This window comes from Zeugodacus cucurbitae, chromosome 2, assembly GCF_028554725.1.
Source record: "Zeugodacus cucurbitae isolate PBARC_wt_2022May chromosome 2, idZeuCucr1.2, whole genome shotgun sequence".
NCBI classification, from domain to species: domain Eukaryota; kingdom Metazoa; phylum Arthropoda; class Insecta; order Diptera; family Tephritidae; genus Zeugodacus; species Zeugodacus cucurbitae.
The window spans coordinates 65548845-65572501 of NC_071667.1; the positions used below are offsets into that span (position 1 = coordinate 65548845).

At 35.7% G+C, this 23657-nt stretch overlaps 1 protein-coding gene across 11 annotated transcripts in view; it reads left to right on the forward strand.

The window, feature by feature from the left end:
* Positions 1-1088: 1088 nt before the first annotated feature.
* Positions 1089-23657, forward strand: part of LOC105218960 (shootin-1) — a 42999-nt gene continuing 20430 nt past the window's right edge. For 2 of the 11 annotated variants that reach the window (XM_054225219.1, XM_054225221.1), the window contains exons 1-7: positions 1090-1235; positions 2015-2591; positions 19892-20126; positions 20253-20439; positions 20520-20841; positions 20901-21013; positions 21077-21266. In XM_054225219.1, coding sequence (XP_054081194.1) covers positions 19940-20126; positions 20253-20439; positions 20520-20841; positions 20901-21013; positions 21077-21266 — 999 coding nt within the window. In that variant the 5' untranslated portion in view covers positions 1090-1235; positions 2015-2591; positions 19892-19939. Of the gene's footprint in view, positions 1236-1455; positions 1657-1741; positions 1860-2014; positions 2592-5995; positions 8113-8172; positions 8500-8598; positions 9550-9968; positions 11165-11604; positions 16642-19891; positions 20127-20252; positions 20440-20519; positions 20842-20900; positions 21014-21076; positions 21267-21555; positions 21807-23657 lie in introns of those variants that run through there. The other 9 variants (XR_008469959.1, XM_054225220.1, XM_054225218.1 and 6 more) reach the window with 9 other exon arrangements.

Below are 23657 nucleotides of genomic sequence, written 5' to 3' on the forward strand. Positions count from 1 at the left end.
CCTAGTCCCTTAAATTTGGCTTTCTCTGCGATATTCTTTTACTTCTCAATCTGCAACTTGTACAGCAGAAGAAGTGTTTAATGTGTTTTGGTATATGTATTAACAGTAGCACCATGCACATACACTTCATGGCACTGCCGACGAACGATCAAAGAGAAGACCGGACAGTGTATAAATACTTTTAATCAAGAGTACTTTGCCCGATTGCACTTGATTACAAAGCGGTATAAGGTTTACAACGATCTAATGTTCAATAACCTAAGGAACTTACCGAGGAATTTCGTTAAGTAAACTTTTCATATCAAGATGTCTTGAATGAACCAGGTATTAAGATTTCACCTCGTTTCCATTTCGAACCACTCCTATACACCGAAACTGAGTAGTACCACTACCGGAAATACCGCACTAACGAATTTTCAATAATAAACGATCGCATTTTCATTATTAATATTTAATATTTAATTTATTTCTTATGGAGCAAAATCAGCGTACCGACTGACCGAATTGTGACAATTTTTGCTTTCTGGCGCAATTGTTGACATTTTCATTTCCGTACATCACGGACGCGTTAAATTCAGTTATCAAATGAACGTTAACAAATTATCGTAGAATACGTTCTATGGTGAAATAACTTTTATGAATAACTTCACGAACCGTTTTGTCACATTTGCCTATATCAGCGCCATCTGTAGGCCATATAGCTCAGACAACAACCAGATATTTCATTATGTCTACATTTTCTTCCACATTTGGAAGCCGACAACAGTTGTGGAACTACGGATAGCTTCCATAGCAGTGTTGCTATTCTCATTACTTAGAGAGGTTCACTGATAAGAGCTGCTGTTATCATAACTTAAATAGCTTAACATATGTAATATATAAATATTGCTTATTCCACAATATTTAAGGTAAATCGTAAATATTAACAAAATATGCAATTTATTCGATTAAAATTAATAAACATTTCATAAACAGATATTCATCCAGAAAATTATTAATTTCGCCCTTCTGCTGCAATAACGATAGCTTTTTTAACTACTTTTTACACTTTTCGCTTCCTTTGTGCTGGCAACACTAGTCACTAGGGATTCACTGTTATTTTTGCATTACACTTTGGTTTTTCTTCCATTCCACGTCGCTTCGTTGCGTGCGCGTTGATGTGATTTTTCGTGTTATGTGAAAAAAGCATAAAATACCTTGAATTTTACAAATTTATTTGTAAAATCTATACAAAAGTAAGCAAACTTATTCGGGAATCGATGTGTTTTCATAGTGTGTGCAAATTTGGCAAACTATTGCTGAAAATGTGAATTTTCTATGTGGCTTTGTGAAAGGAGTGCTTGAAGAAGGAGGAAATGGGGCGCGGGCATTAATCAGTTTTACGAGTATTGGCTGTAACCGAAGCGACTAACCGGAGCTGAGTTTCGCTTCAGAAATTTCTTTAAACATGTTTGTTTCGTTTTTAATATCAAATTTGAAAATTTTTCATTTTCCTTTTTTTGGGAAAAACAGTTTACATCAAAAATCACAAGACAACTTAAAAATTTTGCATTTTCTTGCCGTTTCTTCCTTCTTCCGCTTCGTTTCGTTTAGTTCAGTTTAGCTTTTGGTTTTTTATTGTTCTCGATTACATTATCCTCGTTCGTATTGTGTTTCGTGGGTGTTTTTGTCGTTTTCTTTATTTTGTGCAACATAGTGCTTTGTGTGTTTTGAGTTCACATTTCGCGGGTTGCGCGTGGATTTGTGCCGCATTCGCCGTTGTAGCTGCATGAAAAAAGCAGCACAGTCTTCGCCGGCCTGTGTCGTTGATACTTGCACTTTTTTGTTTGCGAATTTACATTTTGAACAACTTTCGCTTTGTTGCGTTTTTTTTTTTTTTTGTTATTCATTCACATTCGTTGTAGTGTACTCACTCATTGTGTTAACGGAAGGAACATAACTGGAATTTGTGGCAAATTGTTTTTGCAGTATAGTTATTTCAAATGAATTAAATATTTTTTTTTCGTATTTGCAGTTCAAAAGAAATCAAAACAGAATAGAAAAAACAAAAAGGAACAGAAAATCGTGGCCGTTACTTTTGCGAAATTGTCGCAAAGGCGACAAAAAAATTTGTCGTCCTAACTTGCTCATCAATAAAACATTTTATTGTAACATAAAAAGGCAAAAAAAAGTAATAAACAAAATAAAACCAAACCAATTTTTTACACAAAAAATATTTGTAAAAAATAAAGGAAGAAAGTTTAGAATAGTGAAAATTTGCAAATCAATTTGCAATACACTTGTGACAAACGACGATTTTAAATAAATAACATTTAAACATAACATAAGCGAATTAATACACAAATAAACGACGAAAAACAATTTGATACTATAAGTATTCGCGAAAAAAATAAACAACTTGCCATAGCAAAAAGTGAAATAGCACCTGTTTAGCCGTGAAGCGTAAAGGTACATTTGGCAGTGGGCTGCCAAACACAGCCTATTAACGCATATTTTCTTGGAAGCTACTCAAAGAATTACTTGTCTTAAGGTTCGAATACGAATTGCACCAAATATTAATCATAAAAGACGCAGCAACAACAAAGGAAGCGGTAAGTCGCAAAGAATGTTACTGAAAATTTATTTACTAATTAATATATAATACTAGTTTTTGAGATTTAGTGTTTGTATTGTAAACGTAATTAGTGTAATAAATTCTTATTTAGATACATCCTTTCTCACAATTACCACACATTTAGAAACACGTGTTCGTTAAAACATTTGTAGATCCTTAGATGTCAATCCTAAATGCATACAAACACGTTCGCTGACACATTATATAGATAAATATAAATTGATATATTTAAATTCATTGTTGTTGCAACACGTCTGTTTAGTTTTTTTTTTTTAATTTCGCTAAAAACGGTATATTGAAATTGCATGCATTTGTATGTACATATGTTCGTAATCTGTTCATGCTGCCAACCAAGGAATACTTCCACCTGGTAGCATGCTCACTGGTTTGCTTGCGTGTCTATTCGCTATTATTATTGTTATTGATTTTAAACATTTACCACTATATTCCTTTTGTCTTTTCCCCTTGAACGTCGACGTCACTTTGTTTTGACTTTTGAATTTGTCAGTAAGAAATTAAATACACGAGCCTTTCTAGGCATACAGCAGTGTGTTTTGAAAAGTTTGATGGTTGAGGGATTGTTAAAATATAAAATAACTGCAATAAAAATTATAAAAAAGTGGCAAACAGATAACTCAGTTATTTAGAAAAAGTTATTATTTCTTAGACATCGTATTAATATGTCTTCAATACATTTGTATCAAAGTAAACGCATCAACTTCCATGTGTATATACATAAGTATGTCTCCAACTAGCATATGCTTCGTAATATAGCTATTAGTAACCTGTCTTCCGGTTGGTACGTGTTCTAAAAACACGTTACCTTGTGCCACATTGCTATGCTATCTGTTGAGACTGGAATGCAGTTGGTTTTGTTTGCCGCACGCCAAAGAAAAAAGCAAGAAAGCATAAAAATTTAGCACATAAAATTATGTAGGCCAAAAATTGGAAATACACAGCGTTTACTAACTGTATTTACACAAAATAAATTTATATACTCCTTCATAATTTTATTTCATTTCACTTGTGTACTTAAGCAAACAAAGAAAAACGGCAAAATGTTGTATGACTAAGTGTAATAATGAATGTTGATGAGGCGATCTGTACATACATACCTACATTTGTATGTATGTAAGTGGCCATTCAACTCTGCATTTGCAAAGTAAATGCAAGTGTTCTTTAAAAACACTACATTCCCGTATGTGTGTGTGTACATTTGTTTATTCAAATAATACAATCTTTTGTTATTTGCCGAAAATGGAACAACGGCCGCCCACACACATATTGGCTTCAAGGTGACGTGAATGACTTTAAAGGCACAACTCTTTGTTGTATTACACTTTCGAGTGGCGGTTAATAAGCTTAAATCAGTGTTAACGCTAACTAGCGGTGATTTAATGCTGATAGCAAATGCACGCTCAAATGTTTGTGCAGTTTTTATTGAACCAATTGTCAGCAAAAACACCTGTTGTATGTCATCAAACACTGCACAACAAGAGTGAGTGCATATATCTAATAAATTACAAATGAAAACAATATATTGCATAAATGTAAATATGTATGTATGTGAATACGTGACATTGCAAATGCCGAGGAACAATTTAAGTTAATTTTTGCGCATTTCAATTATTCCCTTTGTTTTGCTTCTTTATTTCTAGCGGTGATAAGCATTTGAAGAGAAGAGTACATGTGCCCGGTAATAAATTACTGTATTATATAAAATTAATGTTCGAGTACTTAAGTGCTACTGCTAGTGTGTATGACATCATTCCACAAGATATTCACACAATTAGTTTCAATAATTTAATTTATTGCCTACGTATTATGTATGTATGTACATACATACTACTACTTTATTCACTTACATCGAGAGTAAAGAATTATTACGAGTTTTAAGAGAGCCTAATGATTGGCGATTGGTTAAAGAAGTAAACTTTTTGGACGACTTTGAGTTTTATCAGTCGGATGAAAAGATATAGCGTGTGCTAATTACTATAAAAGTTAGTTAAGTAGTTGTGTCTCGATGCCATAAGAGATAGAAGGTTGCATATCCCTTCTAAATTAAGAAGGTTTTTGTTGTTGTTGCAGGTACGATTATCTATCTCGATCCTAACAGGGTTAGATCGTCGAAAGGGTAGCCCTTGACCTGATAAAATCCGGGTCAACTCCGGTAACGTAGAACCGGCTGCAGTGGGAGTGCCGGAAGGTCGGTTACGTCCAGCAAGCTGAATGCTCATAATCAGTTGTGTGCACTTTCCTGATAATAGATAGATATTGACTAGATATTGAAAAAATCGCAAAAAAATAAAATTAATTATATCTAAAAGTTTATAAATAAAGTTTCATATTCTTGAAATATAAATCGGAATATAAACAGGTTGATGTCTTCGTTCGAATCGTTACCAATCTTTTTCTACCCTTTATTTTTGCATTTCTTTTACGAAAACAGCTCTAATATAATTTTAGAATATTTAATAAAGCTTCATATGTATGTGATCAATTATAGTTAAACACATGTACTTTTTATTAACTTATTGAAAGATATTTCTAATTTTTCATAAAAAAGTACATACATACTATGTATTACTAATGTATATATTTGAACTGTTCTTCATTCGACAATTGGAAAACAAAATATAGTTTGCTAATTTTTGTATTATTTAGTAGAGCCTATCAGCGCCAAAAATATAAAATTATGACAATAACAAAAAAGTGAAATTACTAAATTCTTTAATTTTTTATTTTGTTTTTTATTTGTATTGTATCTTTGCCCAGAGGCGAGAGTACGATCACAATACTATCGATATGTGTTCGTATATTTTTAAAATTATTTGTAAAATTGATTCCTGCATGAACAATTGTTTGTAAGTATTGTATATTTAGTCGTCGTTAGTTTCTTTTGTCTGCTTTTGTAGTTAGTACTGCCTCAAGTCAGTTCGAAATCGTGTAAAATAGCATTAGCAAATCCAGCAACAACAAAAATACACTTTACAGCCTCTTAACAACATGTTTTATGTAAATCATAAGATATTGTCACTAACATACGATTGTTTGTATTTGTTCTCTTTTATTACTGCTTGCAAATAAAACAAAAATACCGACAATCAATAAAAACAAAAACAATATGTATATATAATATATGAAAATGCAACACATTCCATGCAAACGCGTAATAATCGAAAATCCAAAACAAAAATTATAAAATTAAAAACATAACCTCAAAAAAACAAATTGCCGCCAAATTCAAACTTAAATCATCAAACAAAAATCAATTCCATAACAAAAATCATTATCAATACCTCATTGTGCTCATCATATGTTTCACCTCAACTTACACCATCTCTCGTCGTTATTTGGGATTGTGTTTGTTGTTGTAATTAGGTCTTTCAAAGATCCTCCTATGTTCCTTCAAACGGGAGGGGGTGGGAAGGGAATACGCCCAAATCAACAGCATCAGCAGCAGCAGCAACAACATCACCACCAGTCGCATCATCAGTCGCACCACCAGTCGCATCACCCACACGCGCAACAACCGCAGCAGTCGCAACAACAGCAACAGCAGCAACAACAACCGCCGTCCGTACATCACGGTCATCAAGCGCCCCAGCAAACGCATTCCCACCACCCTCACCATCAGCAACATCAGCATCCCCATCAACAGCAGCAACAACAACAACAACAGCAACCACAACATCATCATACGTCGTTAGGCTACTATTATCAATTAAGTCAAGCACAGCCGCCACCACCCCCCGCCCAACATCCGCAAGCGCCCAATAATGCAACAGTCACAGCATCACAAATGGCCCCGTCACCCCCCACACAATCCAATTCAGCTGGCGGTGCGTCGTCTGTGTCCGCAACTCAATCACACAGTCTGGTGGGGGGCGGTGGTGCAGGTAGTATATCCGTCGGCGGCGGAGGTGTCAGCGGTGGCAATAGTGCCAGCGTCACAAATATCGTCAGACAACATGCGGCGGCTGTGGCGGCGGCAACTGCTGCGGCCAACAACGGCGCCAATATGCAACATTACGCGTCTGGGACGGCGCTCATGCAACCGCCGGCGACGAGTACAGCATTCGTGACCACCAACTACTACCACCAACAGTATCAACAACAGACGGCGGCAGTAATCGCCGCCGCCGCAGCGGCTGCACAGTATAACAACAATGCCGCGGCAGCAGCAGCAGCGGCTGCAAATAATCATGGCGGACCAGGTGGCAATACACAAACTGCGACAACGCTGTACCAACAACAACAGCAACAACATCATCAAGCACTACATCATCCACAGACATCGCTGCATACGCACTACTATCATACGGGCGCTGGCGCTGCACCAACGCCGCCACCACATCTACATCCACACCACCACCCACAGCAACATCAATTGCGTGGCGTACTAACAGCGCCACCACATCAACGACAGCCACAAACCACATACTTATTGCCGGCAAACGCGATCTTCGCGCTACCACCAGGTCCACTAACGGCTGCGCCCCGTACATCACTGCTTGCGGCCGGCGCACATCAACAGGCAGGCAGTGCGGCCGGTGGCATGTCGGTTACACCGTTGCTCCAATCGGGTGCACGTGGTGCTGCTGGCGGTCCAACAACGTATATCACTTCACCATTCTGCCAACCGCCGTTGCCGATGGGCGCAGCTGGTCTGACACCACCCCAACCATTGCTGGCGACACCCTCCGCCATGACACAGCAGGCGCTGCAAACTTATGGACATTTAGCTGGCGCTGCAGCTTCAAATTCATCGTCGACGACATCACTGACTGCAGCTGGTGGCGGCATTGTTGGAGGCAGTGCAGTTGGAGGCGCGGTTGGCGGCAGTGGCATTGGCAGTGGCGGCTCAGAGACTGTCAAACAACGTAAACACGCTATACCCATAATAGACCCAATCACACACGAGAATATATTGGACCCGAAGCCACAGAAGAAAAGCACTGCGGTAGAGGCAAAGCCTTCGCCTACTGACATTTCGGCTGGTACACAGGAGAGCACGGTCAGCGCCAATGAACCGCTAGATAAATCCATTACTGTTTCCATGGCAAAGACACCCACAGCGACAGCCGTTATGGAGACAAAAGACGCTCACAGTGAAGGCGCCATTGCAGTAGCGGTGAGTGTTGCGGTACAGAGTTCTACGTCGAAGGAGAAAATCGATCAGCAAATGCAAACCGATGCGGTACGCGATCGTGATCGTAGCGCATGCAGGCGTGTGAGCGCATACGATGCGCATGCGACCGACGGATCGTCGCCTACTTCCCACATCTCGGGTGATGAGGACAATGACAATTATGTTTATGGCGACTTGAAAACTGCACGTGGCAGCGATTCCAATGCCGATTCGAGTGAGACAGCCGTATATTTGAATGAGGAAGAGCGCCAATTTGATGCGGGCGACGAACAAACGGGAATGCATGCAACAACTAGTATACATAGTGCGACCGGCGATGATGGCGAAGACAGCAATTACGACGAAGGTGAGTGTTATAACGGCTGGTTATTAAACAAGTCACAGCGGAAATTATATAATGCTAAAGAACTTGCACTTTCAGAATCAACATCCTTGATGCTGGACAATGCAGAAAACGAGCAGGAAAACTCGGAATTATTAGAGGTCTACGAAGAGGCCCAAGACACACAACACCAACAACATTTCACGGACAATGATTTGGAAGGCAAGTTCGCACTAGATCGACAAGAAGAATCAGATATTTCCGCAGTTACCTCGGCGACCACACTGAGTGGAGGCGAGGAGGACAACAACAAGTTTCATTTAGGCTATCAGCCAGAGCAAATGTCTACAATGACCGTGACAGTATATCCAGTGCTGTCGGGCCAGGGCACGAAATTCGCGGAACTACAAAGTTAGTATTCGGAATTTTCTGATAAACACGATCAGCTTCATTTCGATAGCTGTATAAATGCTTTATTTTTTTTTAATAAATTTTTATTTTCACTTCTAGCCGCAGACAGTGACACCTTGCGCTTGGACACGGCTATGGAGTTCGTTCCTGCTTCATCCACGACACCTGCAAATGTGGCGAACTTACAACTTAAGACTACTAAATCGAATACTTCAGCCACTTCTGGCGTAACTGCATCCACCATGACCGGCCCACCACCAACTGCTGGCAAATTAACGACACAAAAGCATTCGCCCAACACTTCAGGTGCGTCATCATCGGCTACTTCGACACCCACACATCATGCCTATACACAATCACAACAAACACAGCGACAACAGTATCAATCACAGCCCCAACAACAACAGACACAGCAACAGCAACAACAACAAAGAAAAACTATAACCAATACATGTACAGTGGCGAATGTGCAAACAGGTGGTGTAGGTGGTGCTGGCGGTAGATGCAGTCCATCGATATCGCAGGGCGGCGCTACAGTTAAGGTGGTGCAAAAGAAGAGTCGCAAGGCGTCGAAACGCGCCAAGGAAAGCCAAAAGAAGCTCAATAAACAGTGTGAGGTTAACAGCCAACGCGCGAATGCAGCAACGCTAAGCGGGAGTAACAACAGCAGCAGCAGCAACAATAATAATAATAACAATAGTATTAGTAATAATAGTGGTGGTGGTGGCGCCAGCGGCGGCGGCAGTAGCAGCGGCAGCAGCAACAACAAAAGTATATTAAATAATGCCAATAATATTAATAATAATTTAGCAACTAAAAATATGACTACAACAACGGCAACGTCAACAACATTAACAACAACCCAAATCCCGACTGATATAATTAATGCAAATAGTTCTAGCGATAACGGTACTTTAAGAGAAACAACTTCAACAAATTTACAACAACAACAACACCATTCACATCAACAACCACTACCACAACGTAGCGGCAGTGTGACAAAAAGTGGGAGTCTAACACATGACACACCAACGCCAACGAACACAAAAAGTAGGTGAAAATAAAAACGCAACAGCATATAAATAGGCATATTCAAGCATATAGGTGGAAAAGAATTCTTAAGAATTTCATTTTTGATAAGCAAATAATGCAGTGTAGACAAGCTTTCATTGTTTTCAGAAGCAAATTTTATAATTTTGTAAAGTTATTTATACATTTTAATGCAATAATGGTAATTTTCTTGACATAACCTCAAAAAAAAAAAATCAAAAATGATTTAACGACTTGAACTTTGCTTAATCGTTGTCCGTTTGTATATACGCTTTGAAAGCTAATAACTGACTTTTTTTCCGACCAAAAACATTTTGCTTATGTACTGTACTGACACTGATAGAGGAAGAATATTTGAAAGCGAACATTTCTGTATTAAAAAACGCTAATTTTGTTCTTCGTTTGTCGTTTCAAACAAGGTGATTCCCTAACGGACATACATCAAGCGTCAGAGCGTGCTTCGCCTGCGCCCACAACACAACAACAACAACCAACTAAACAACAAGTCGCAGCGCTACTAGAAGCGCCCGGTCAACAATTACAATTCCTGAACAGCTCGTCATCAGCATGCGAGGACGAGGAGGAAATGAACACACGCCTACAAATGCTGGAACAAGATGGTGCTGGCGTAGCGAACAATGTGCAGGATCTACGCTTTGGAGACTTTGTGGAAGAAAAGGATGCACTAGCGCCGAGATCACCAACAAATGTGACACAACAACAACAAATACAGTCAACTCAGCCAACCAAAGCGAGTTCACCACAAAAGGATGTGACACAAAACAAGGCAGTTCCTTCAAAGGACACGGTCGACTGCATGCTGAATGCCAGCACGCCAACGCTTTCGAAGAACAACGGCGCACAGAATGCGCGTGTTGCTCAAAAAGCGGTGAATGCAAACAAAAATAACAGTAATGCTGCGGCTGCGAGTGCGAGTGCTCCAATCAGCGTTGTCTCGCCGCCAAAGCCGCGTAAATACACATTGGACGAACTGAAGGCGCTTTCGAAGTCCAGCGAAGCGCGTAAACCGCCTATGGTGTCATGTCAACGCGGCGATTGCATTTCACAATTGTTTGTTTCGCGTCAGCAACACCATCATCTCGCGCATCACGCACACAATATGTCTTCACTGGCGCTGCATCAGCATCTGCAGCAGCAGCAGTATCAGCACATGAACTTCAATGAATCCATGGAATTGGTTAGCGGTAAGCGTGGACGTAGCGGTCAGACGAAAAAACATCACGATCACCAATCGAGCGGTGGCGCCATGAGCAGTGTGCTTAGTGTGGCGGCCGCCGGCGGTGCAGTAGTTGTGGGCGGCATAGCACAAGTCGGTGGTGTGATGAGCGCTCAACAGCAGCGTAAAGTTGACTTTATACGCGTGCAATTGTCGCTGAAGGAGGAGATCAAGTTGTCCGAGTGCGAGAACGCGTGGCAGCCGGAGACATTGCGCAGCAAATCAAACAATGTCTCGCCATCGGGCGCCAACGATGACATCGATGCGGTGCTGAAGAAGGTGCGCGGTGTGCTGAACAAGTTGACGCCTGACAACTTTGATGTGCTGCTGAAATCGATGACCTGCATCACCATGAATACACAGGAGAAAATGCAACAAGTAGGCATATTTTGTTTTATATTCACAAATTCTCTTTGACTGAAACATAGTTCGAAAAAAAAATTTACAAATGTTGATATTGAAATTTCAATTTATTCGAATAATCGAAAATGGCTGAACTTTCTGTTCAATAAAAATAAAATTTAATTTCGAAAATTTTAAAACTTAATTTCGAAAATATAATATTTCAAACTTAGAATTCGAAACTTTAAAATTTGATTTCAAAATTTTAAATGTTAATTTCAAAAAAATTCGAACTTAAAAAAATTCAAGAAACTATTTACAACTATTTACCTTAATAACATTTTTTTCATGAAAAGTTTAAAATTTATTTGAATATTTGCTCAGTTTAATTTTCCGCCGAATATTGATTACGCTCAAACGTCTCTACCGTAATCGTTTAAACAGCATACTCATTACTATATTTTCTTTCTTTACAGGTGATGCTGTTAATTTTCGAAAAAACCGTTAGCGAACCGAATTTCGCGCCCACTTACGCCAAATTTTGCAAAGTGCTTTTCCAAGAAATCAAAGCGGAGAGCAAATCGCTCTTTTCGAGCCTGCTAATCAACCGCATTCAACACGAATTCGAAACAAATGTGAACGATGCTAATGCGAAGAAACTGAAATTGCAACCGTTGGTCGATAAGCTAGAGAACTGCGAAGAATCGAAAGAGCGACTAGAATTGCAAGCCGAATTGGAGGATCAAGAATACCAATTTCGACGTCGTGCTTGGGGCACCGTACGTTTTATTGGTGAAATGTTTAAACAGCAATCGCTGTCCAAAGATCGTGTGTTCATGTGCATCGAATCGCTGCTGGAACATGGCTCCGAAGAGAAGTTGGAGTACATGTGTAAGTTACTCACCACCGTGGGACATCTGTTGGAATCGGCCGATAGCGCCAACAATGCGCGCATGGATAAAATCTTTCGCAGAATACAGGACATCATACATAAATCGCGCAGCAATAAGTCCGGAGCTGCGGGCAGCCACTTCAAGATCAGCAGTCGCGTGCGTTTCATGATGCAGGATGTTATGGACTTACGCGCACGCACCTGGGATCATCAGTTGACGCAGGCGCAACAGCAGCAGCAACAGATTGCACAACAACAACAGCAACCAACACAAAAACGTACAGCGCTCGGCGCTAAGCAAGACGACAAGATGCAGAGCGGCATCGGTGGCGGCAGCAGCATGTACGACAAAAGCAATCGGCTGGGCAACTATGGCGGCGGCAGCGGCGGTGGGGGTAACATGGGCGGTGGCGGCGGCAATCAGGGCAATCGACACTATTTCCAAAAATCACAAAAGTCACAGCAATTCATGCAACAGCACGAGCAACAGAAACTCAATATCGATCCAAACAAATTGAAATTCACCAGCGATGAGGTGACTCAGAGCACACCAAAACTCGGCAACTCAATTAACTACCAATGGCGTTCATCGGGACGCCAAACGGCGTCGAATGCCAGCGGCAATACGCCTGCAACGCTGCTCAGTCTTAACACCAGCGCTTTGAATGCGTCCAACGGCAGCGGTTTCAAGCGTCAAACCGCCATGTTGGGCACTACAAATGCAGTCTCACCAATGGCCAACAATCCATTCCAGGCGCTCGATAGACAAGATAAAATGTACGAGCAGAGCGTGAGTGAGGCGTCGTCACCGCAAGAACCGAAAGACATACAATATGCATTGGACAGCCTCGATTTGCAGGACTTGAGTAAAAACAAATGTCAAGAGCTGCTGAATCGGCTGATCGAGGAGCTCTTGGATGCGAGCAGCAGTCGCCGCAACAACGCCAGCAATAGCTGGCAACAAGAGGCGGTCAACGAGTGGTGCAACCTCAATCGGCGCCAACAGAAGTCATTGCTCAACTACATCTTCACCGACTATCTGCATTTGACCACTGTGAAGCGTGCGCAACGCAAAGCCTGCGCCGCCATATTCGTGCATTTGATGCGCACCAAAGTGTGCGAACCACAACTGTTCAATGTGGTCTACAAGGACTTGGCCGACGAACTGCCCGATCTGCAGGTCGACGTGCCCAATCTCTGGACCTATGTATTCGAATTTATTGGACCGCTATTACACGAACAACTCTTGCATTTCACCGACATTTGGCTGCAGCAGTGGGCGACCGACACACACTTCACCAAACGTTTCCTATATGCGCTCATCACCTACTTCACCACTGAATTTGGCGCCACCTACACACGCGAACTGTGGAATAAGGTTTTCAAATTGGAGCATGGCCAGCAATTTATGAGCAATGACACGCAATGGCGTGAATTCATCAACACACATGGCTTTCAGTATATACACGATCGCACATACAAACCGCCACAACAGACTGCTACGTCCACGTCGACACATCCTGCTGCCATAGTGGAGCAGGTGATGCGCATTGAGTATTTATTGAATGCGGTGAATGGTTGCGATCTAGCCATAGACTATATAAATACGAATGTGTACATCAACACACACTTCATATGCAGCCTTACGAAATTCCTTTGCTGTGATTATGCAACTGTGATGCCGACGACGACGACGACAGACTTGACTAGCAGCAGCACCACCGGCCGCTTGCGACAACTAGACACCGAATTGTTTCGACACAAATGCATACCGCTACTGAGACGTTGCCTGGACGGACTCGAAACGCACGAGCTGGCTTGTCTGGACGCCGTTGTTGACGCCTTGCAGCAAAATTACGACACACCAACTGCCAATCAGCTGATATGTAGCGTATTCGATTTGATTTATGACAGCGAAGTGATACCGAAGGAGTCCTTCGACAAGTGGTATCGTGCCGAGCAACAGAGCGGTGCTAAAGAGACGACGGTTTCGACGAACAGCAATGCGCTGTACTCAGCGGCAGTGGCCGGTCTGACTGCCACGAGCAAAGCGGCCAACAGTGGCGGTGCGCGACTGAATGATGAGCTACATGCTTATATGGAGAAGTTGCTTTAGCGCCGTAGGCGCCAACTACGCACTGATAAGTATAAGCAGAAACCACAACAGCAACAACAACAATACAGTAACGGCGAAGGAGTTGGTGGCAGTGGTGGCAATGTAGGCCTGCCGAAAAAGCAACGCAACTATGCGACGCTGCTATTTCAGTGAAATGTAGTTATGCGCGGAGTACTGGTGTGGAGAATTGGTGTGGAGAGCATTAAATCGAAAGAAATCATATTAAAATTAATTAGAACAAGTATAGGAAAAATTGCATAGACACATTGGATGGAAATGTTGTGCTCATATATTGTCGCCGCCAGCGTAGCATCTCTACATAAGACCCCCCACAACAACACAACAATAATTAAAGAGAGAAAGAGGAGAAAACAAAAAAAAAAAAAACACATAAAACAAAAACAATTAAAATTTAGCACTGTACATATGAAAAATGCATATTTTTAGCTGGATAAACGAAAGACATTAGAAATGAAAGAGAAACAAAAAACAAACACAACAAACAAAAAATCATAGGCAAAAACGAATACTAAAAACAAAAAGAAAAAGGAAAACAAAAAAAGATGACAAGAAATGAAGAAAGCAAAAAATAACTAAAACAAAAAAAAATTCAAAACAAACTACTACATTAGCGTGTGTATGTGTGTCTGCGTGTGTACATATTAGTATGTAAGCTATTTAACGAGGAACTTTTGAAAAGTTTTCGGTAAACAAAAACAAAAAACATACAATCCACTATTATTTGGTCTCAAAAGGCGTATTTCAAAAATCGTCTCCTAACAATTTTTTTTTGTTGTTTTCTTTTTTTTTTTACTAACCTCTATTTATTTTACAACTTGACAAAATTAACTTTAATGCGCCAATACTGGTTTTTGGCTATCCCCTCCCCCACATAATTTATTAAAAATTATTTTCCTCATATTTGGAAATCCCCAAAGAGTATTAAAGAGAAAATCTCAATTTTTTGTTGTTGCAAGAGAAAAATGAAACTGACGTTTACACTTATGCATACATAATATTTTTGTAGTACAATTAGTATAAACACTGTAAATGAAATAATTAAAACGTATAATTTTGAAGCATAGCAATTAGAGTACACTCGAATCTCGTATGAAAAAATGAAAGGCACATGAGCGAACTCTGGTAGCAAGCAGAAAGCAAGTACACATGAAAACACACGTCATTAGAGGCGTGGCAACAGTGCTTATTACGTTATAACGTAAAGGAAAGCCATATAATTTCTGTGTGCACCGTTAGACATCATTCCTATTTTCGTATATATATATATCTATATATATTTACTTATATGTAAATGCTTAAGCAAATATCGCCACATTAAACGAGTATTCACACGCACATAATTTATATTTATCATTTCATAACATAACATTAGTCGCCTCTCATACTCATGCTCCTCTGCCTTGAAACTACTTTTCAATTGGTCTAGGTCCATATTAGCCATTCCATTGCCACACTCTGACCGCTAAAAAGCATATGCAAACGAAGCAATTTGTAGACTTCCTTTTAATGCATTTTTGTCTTTGTTTTGGTACTTTGGTTCTTTACCGTTAAGGTAATGCTAATGCTAAACAAAAATTCATCATATCACACACACACACACACATCTGTTTATTCCATATGTATGTATAAAATCGCATATTGCATTTGAGTGGTGCAACAAATTTCATAGTAAATTTAAGTATTTTTTTTTTGTTTATTTAATAATTTTTTTGTTTAAGAAAATTTTACGTTTATAACTTGCTCATATCGAGTCAAAGATGTTGAAACTATTTGTCTGAATTCTGTGATCGGAATTTTATATTTTAATTGAATCAAAAACGAAATTAATCAAATCTCTCAAACCCACACACACATACATATATACATATATACTACTTATATCAATGTATTATATATACCGTTATTAAACATAATACCAAATTGGCAATGTTTCTCGTGTAATTGTTGAATGAAGAATAGTAGCGTAAAATCGACGTAATCGAAATTGTAAGCAGTTCAGTACACAAGATCACTCACTCCTACACACCCATACCCACACTCACACACCATAAATGCACCGCAAGCAAATCAAAGCAACACTGCAAGTGGAAAAATAATTCCGTAAATTACAAAAGCGCATACAGAAATTCCAAAGGATTGTTGTAACTTTTGTTTTCAAACTAACTGAAAAATAAAAAAAATGTTGTAAAACGTTCGATGATAAAAATGTTTCAAATAAAAATAAATAAAAAAAAAAAAACAATAATATTTAACTAATTTGATATATACTATATAGAAATTTTCAACTGGGTGAGAGAAGTGTGCTTTTTTAGTATGAACCGTATTCAATTAGAGCTGAAAAAATATATAAGATGTACCCTGTGCGCTTCAAGCCGCCTTTATTTATTTTCTATGTAAAACATAAGCTACACACATAGATATATATATATATATATATGCATATACATATACATATATAAAGAAAAATATGTATGTATAATTCAATATTTTACGCTGTTATTTGTTTATTTTTTATTTTTGTATAAAGATTTTTTATAGCTACTAACGGTATAGTCTACATATTCAAGTATAAAAAACAAACAAGAGTTATAAAAAAAAAAAAAATCATATTAATTGTCTCTGAACGCATACAAGCAAGACAATTCAAATATGAACAACAAAATTTCGCAATTTTTTCATAAATATTTTTTAAGTAGCTCTCAATTTTAGGTATCATTTAATTACAAAGAGTTTAAAAAATAAAATAAAAAACCTATATGAAATAACTAATGCTGAATGTAAGAAATGTATGAATTTTTATGAATTATAAAATTAAAAAAAATTAGCTGCATCTTTGAGGCTGACGAAATTTTAAGGAACATTATTTCTAATACTTTTTATTTTTTTAATTAATTTATTTTTCAATAATTCTTAATTAATTTATTTTTTTGATTTAATTTAATTTTTTTTATTATTTTTAATTTTTTTTTATTATTTTTAATTTTTTTTTATTATTTTTAATTTTTTTTTAATTTCTAATTTAATTTTTAACTTAATTGTTTATATTTTCTTTTTAATTTTTTATTTCATTATGTTTTTTTAATTTTTTATTTCATTATTATTTTTTTTTAATTTTTTATTTCATTATTTTTTAATATAATTTGTTTATTTATTTATTTTTTTTAATTTTGTTACAAGTCAAATTTTATATATTTTTTGCCAAGCTCAATTTTTTTAATTTAATTTAAAAAAGTAAAGTTTTGATAATTTCCAAAAGCATTTTCTCACTTTTGATTCGATACTATATTATTACACTTCTATAGTGTTTTATATAATTTTTAAGGGGAAAACGGCGACTTAAACTTTGAATTTTAATTAAAATATTTTTATTTAGTGTGCAAAAACAAAAATAGTGTATATAAGATAAGTAGATAATATCTTCAAAAAGAGAAATATTTTGTATCAAAAACGATTTTTCATAAAAAATTTAAATGTATAATGCTTGATTTTTAAGTAGAAAATTCATTTTGTTTCAAAATAACTGTTAATCATAGTTTTTCATATTTTCACACAAAAAAATGGATAAAGGTTTTGGAATTTCATACAACTTTTTGTTTAATTTTAGTTTTTATATTTTATAATTATAATATGTACTTTTTGTGTTAACTGTGTTTTTACAGATTTTATATGGTTTTTTTTTTTCAATTTGCTTTCCTTTTTTGCATTCTACACATTCTTCATTTAATTTTTTATATTGTTCTTTTTAATTAATTTAATTTTATTTCAAATTAAATTTTATTTATTTTTTAATTATACAATTAATAATTTATTTACTTCTTAGAACCTTCTATTATTATTTACCCACAACTCAAGTTAATTAATCAAAAACAAAATATTAATTTTTAATTTATTAAAAAGTTTTTTTTATTTATTGAATTTATTTTTATTATTTTTCTTTTTTTTATATTTTTTTTAAATATTTTTTTATATTTTTTTTAAATATTTTTTTTTTTTTCAATTTTTGTTTTTTAATATTTTTTTATACATATATTTTTTTTAAATATTTTTTTGAATATTTTTTTTTTAATTTTTTTTAAATATTTTTTTTTTAATTTTTTTTTAAATATTTTTTTTTTAATTTTTTTTAATGTTTTTTTTTTAATTTTTTTTAAATATTTTTTTTTTTTTTAATTTTTTTTTAAATATTTTTTTTTAAATTTTTTTTTATATTTTTTTTATTTATGTAATTGTATGTTTTTATATTATTAGCAATTTATAATATTTAATAGTTTTTAATTTATTCATTAAATTATTTTTCATTATTTCTATACGAGAATCATTTATTTTATAGATGTATTCGTATTACAAACTGAACATTTTTTTATTTTTTTATTATTTATTTTTAATATTATTCATGCAACATTTTTCAAGTTACTAATGATGATAATATTTGGCATTATCAACATTTATCGATGCATTATTCTATTTTTTTTCCAAAAATTTGCCTGTATTTTTTTTAACATTTCGTTTAAACTTCGTATATTTTCTTATTAATAATATAAATTTTGTTACTATAAAAATTCATCTTTAGTTTTTAATTTATAATTTAAATAATTCAAATTGTTTTCTTAACATCTTCATCTCGAAATTTTATTTTATTTCAATATAACTTCGTTAGCCTTAAAAATGCAGCTTGAACTTTGCTTTTTTTTATAAAAAATAGTATAAAGAAATGTGTAAAACAAATTAACAAACAAAAAAGCTAAGAATATAATAAAGAATGAAAAAATAGAAATATAAAGATAGGCTTATAAAAAATTACATGTAAACGTATTCAAATATAATGCCGATTATTCAATGGAATGTCAAGCGGAGAAAACGTTAGTAACTCAGCAGCCAATATTATATAAAACTGCTAATAAAAACAAAAACAAAAACAATTAAAATGAAATGAAATAAAATAAACAGCTACCAAATAGCTATAGGTACTATGCGAATCCACAAAAACCACAACAAAAACAAATAAACAAAATATTTACATACCTACTAATAAAAGAAATGAAGAAGAATTAAATTAAATTAAAGCAAAAGAATTAAACGCATCATACACATACATACATACATATATAATCCAAACTCATCAAACCGATATCCTCGTAATAAAACAAAAAAAAAAAACAAAAACACAACACACTGAAATAAATATAATTAATGAAATAAATTAAAGCAAAAAGGCATAAGTGACAATGCAAACAGCAAATAGCCCGAAAGCTTGACATGTGTTTCAGTATAAGTAACGAAGTAACGATTGTTAGAGACGGCATGTCGCAAGCGCAAGCAGCATTATGACTTTAAATGAAAAATTTAAATAAAAATAAAAACAACAACAACATAAAAAACAATGAAGCGTGCATAGACAACGGCATATTTCTTCTACGAGTATGTACGTGTACTTGTGCGCCCATAGTATAATGGATTAAACAAAACGAAAATACGCTGTGTTTTATTTTCAACTATATACTAGATATATTTACACTTCACTAGATAGGTTGTTGGAATTGCGGAAATAAAAATATCGAAAAATACAAAGCATGAATGGCGAGCTATGCTAGCTGCTTTAAGCTTAAGGAATTAACACACATTTTCTAGTATTTTTTTGTACACTCAAAATATCACTTGGTGTTGGGAGAACTAAGAAAGCGTATTTACTAAAAATACTAATTTTTATATTTTTCTATTTTTTTTTACATAACAGTAAACGCAACGCATCGCATAATCTACTCATTCGCCAATTGATTTGAAGATGGAGCGACGTGGCCGCATTCCGGTAGCACGTTTTCGCACGCAAGAAGGCAAAACACGCAGTCGCAGTCGTGTACGTGATCCCGATTACAATGAGCAGGATCCCGAGACTGATCTCTTCACTCTGCTGGAGGATAATATAGCGCTCAAGGAGGAGAATAAGGCGTTGAAGATTGAAATTGAAGATGGTAAGTTTGAGAGTTGGACTAAAGAACTCAATGAGAATGAAAAATAAAATAAAATTTTTCCGAATATTAAAAAAAATAATATTTATTAAAAATAATTTTTTATACATTTTTTATTTCTGTCTGCAGGCAAGAAGTCGCAAAATGAGCTGGAGTCTGAGAAGAACAAAGTGCTTGACCAACTGTCTGCTTTAAAGAAACAACAACTTGAAAATGAAACGCAAATCAAAGAGCTGACCACCAAATTCAACAAAATGAGCACTGAACGCAATGCGCTGGATAAGTTGCATAAGATGAAGATCGAAAAGATCAACGGGTAAGTTCAAAATTTCATGATTTATATGAAATGAATTATTTTTATAAAATAATAATAATTTATATTTTAAATACCAACAGCTTGGAGCAGGAACTGCAAGTTTTGCAGGAAAAGCAAAAACTTTTAGCTGCAACGCCACCAATCGCACCGCGTACAACAATTCTACACGCCGCACCCTTAGCATCAGCTAGTCTAAGCAGCAAATTGCTGAAAATCATACCAACATTGGGCAGCAATGAGATGGAAAGCATTGTGGATGTGGAACCGACGGCCGCTTTGCCGATTACAAGCGATCTAGTCGAGCGTTTGGTCGACGAATTCCAAACGTTGAAGAATTCTATGAATGCAGTTGAACTGCAGCTGTATGAAGCTAATGAGAAAATAGCTGAATTGCTGGAGAATGTAAGTATTTTGTAAAAGGCAACCAAAGAATATTTCTAACAAAAAAAAATTCATTACAGCAACACCATTTAGAGGAAGAGAACGAAACCATGCGCACGGAGAATACGAATCTCACCAAAGTCGCCAAACTGTTGACGGAGAACATGAAAGAGAGCGTTGAAACAAGCAAAAAGTATGCAAAACCGAATTTTATATTTTATGGCAGAATTATTAATTGTTTCTTTGATAAAAACAGAATGGAGACAGCGCTCATCAAATTGAAGCAGCGCAATGATGAATTAAATGCACGCGCACGCGATCTAACCGATGGTCAGCCGGCACCAAGTCTTTCACCCACAACCGAAAAGGTGAATGAAGAGATCGAACAAATCAAAGAAGAAGTCGAAAGTCAAAATCGCGATCATAATGAGCGCATTGTTGAAATGGTAAGTGGCGTTGGAACAAATATATGTATATACACAGTTATATTTTTATATAGACATCTAAAGGTTCTAAGATTGAACTTGTTTATAGCGATATTTATAGCATTGGGAATGTGCTATAATTTTTTTTATAGCAAAATTCTAAATCAAATTTATATGACCACCCTAAAATATTTTCTTACTGGCATTTTTTTTCAAACATATGTACATAAAGACACCTATATACCATATATTTAAGCAAAAAATATTTATATTTATAAGTTAATAATTATTTAATTCCGCTATAATTTAGGGTTTGAAGAGGGTCTCTGGCTTCTTTAGGCCATTTCAAAATATATTCAAGAGCTCTTAAGCTTAAATGAGTTCGACGGCGCAAATCTCAAACATTTTCAAATCAAAAACAGCATACATACGAATATATATATATATATATGTGTAAAGGCGCAAAAGGAGTTTGCTTTGGTGGAGGTGAAAGAGCGAAATCACATTATTGTTGTACAATAAGCACTACTACAAGACACATAAATATACATATACCAACAGTGTAAGACCAAAACGTAGACAGTGAGCTTGTGACAGTTGCTGCTATATTAATAGTGACGCATTATTTTTTTTAACTGCATGAACCGGCAATCGTTTGTTGTTTGTGCATTTTGTGCTGTACGCGGGGGAATGGAAGCTGTGGAGTTTTATGCATTTATTATAGGGATATGTTGGTGTATTCTGGAAGTTTTGAATATTGTACGCAAATCAGTGCTTGTTATTGTATTCTAACCTAAAATTATTATTTGGAAGCTATAAGGCATGTTCAGACAAAGCAGAGTTTGGAAATTTAGTGTCTTAAGAAATTTTTCTAAGAAAATGAATTGAAGCTTCTGCTAAAAGTGAAAGAATACTTTGTGTTAATAATTCTTAATTGGCATATTGTTTGTGAAAAAAAAAACTGTATAGCTATTGGTATTAAATGAAAAATGTAAATGTGAACTTTTTTACTTAACTTGAGAGTCTTTTAGATCCAGCTTCTCAAGTAATTTAAATATCTAATTGATAATTGATAAATATTTTATTACATGAGGTAGTTTAAAATAAGAAATAAGAGGCATATTTGGCCATTTATGTTTAAAAAGTCTGTTCTCTTGATCTGAGAAGCATTTAATGGCACTTTTTCAACGTATCGCTAACCAGGATTGTTCGGGAACTTTACGAAATTTCTGTTTAAACCACTAATATCGATAAAATAGGTTACTCATCGAGGATAGCGCCTCAAGCTAGAAAGCTCAAGCTCCGAATTATAAATGGCAAACCCAATATCAAAAGAAAAATGGAAAGCGAGGAAAATAAATTCAGTTTAGTTGCTTATACTTAGGTAAACAGTAATTGAAAGCTCTCTTAAAGCGTTGTTTATGCAGCTTTTAGAATTAAGAGCTGTGCAGAGTATGTTTTATAAATTTTATACATTTTTACAATGCTTGCTTTGTTTTATTAGCTTATACCTAACTAATATAACTATTAAAGTTCACTTATTGTCCAGATATTAAGAATTTAAGCTTTCCAGAGCTTAAAAAGCTTTTACAACGATATATTTTCTGATTATTAGCTTTGAAGTTTGAAATTTTGAGAAATGCGTCGAAGATCGTTAAGGGTCTATACCAGTGCAACCCATGAAAAATTGGGCGATTTTCGTGAACTTATTTTAAAATTGAATGTTTCGAAGTTTTTTGTATATAATAAGATATATTTTCAGCTATATTTAAAGATTTTTTTTTTAATTTTGAAAAATAACGGCGTTATGTGTATCTTCGGAGGTGCCAAAAAAAAGTTCCTTAACCGCTGACATGATTCCGGACGAATAAGTAGTAGAAACAAAAAAATTAAAAAGGTTATTAAAGTTGAATATATTTCCAATACAATGTCGTAAGATTTTTGAAAAATATCGAAAATTAACAAAATGGCGTAGTTCTAAAAAAGGTGTCGTTTTTTAGGTTAAAAAAATTGTCGTTTTATAATGCGAAATTGACAGTTTTCAACCAATCCAAAGGATTGTATAGTCAAAATATAGTCCATTTATTCAAGAATACTCAATTTATATTTGTCGATCGGCCAATTTCTCGTTGAGTTATGGCAGCGTTTATAGTTTCAACTACAGCGGCTTATACCAGTGAACAGTTGCTCTTTAGAACGCTGCCATTCAAAAACTATTCAACGTACGACCTTACCACTTTCACAGGATATTTTTGAAAGTATAAACTATCGAATAAGTAAAAAACAAAAACAGACAAATTAAAGTTTGCACCACAAAAATTGCGATTGAAAAATGGTGAGGGTGGTTATTGCCGGATATAACCGTATTAGATAGAATTTGTTTATTTAACCAATAAGTGGTCGGATCGCCGA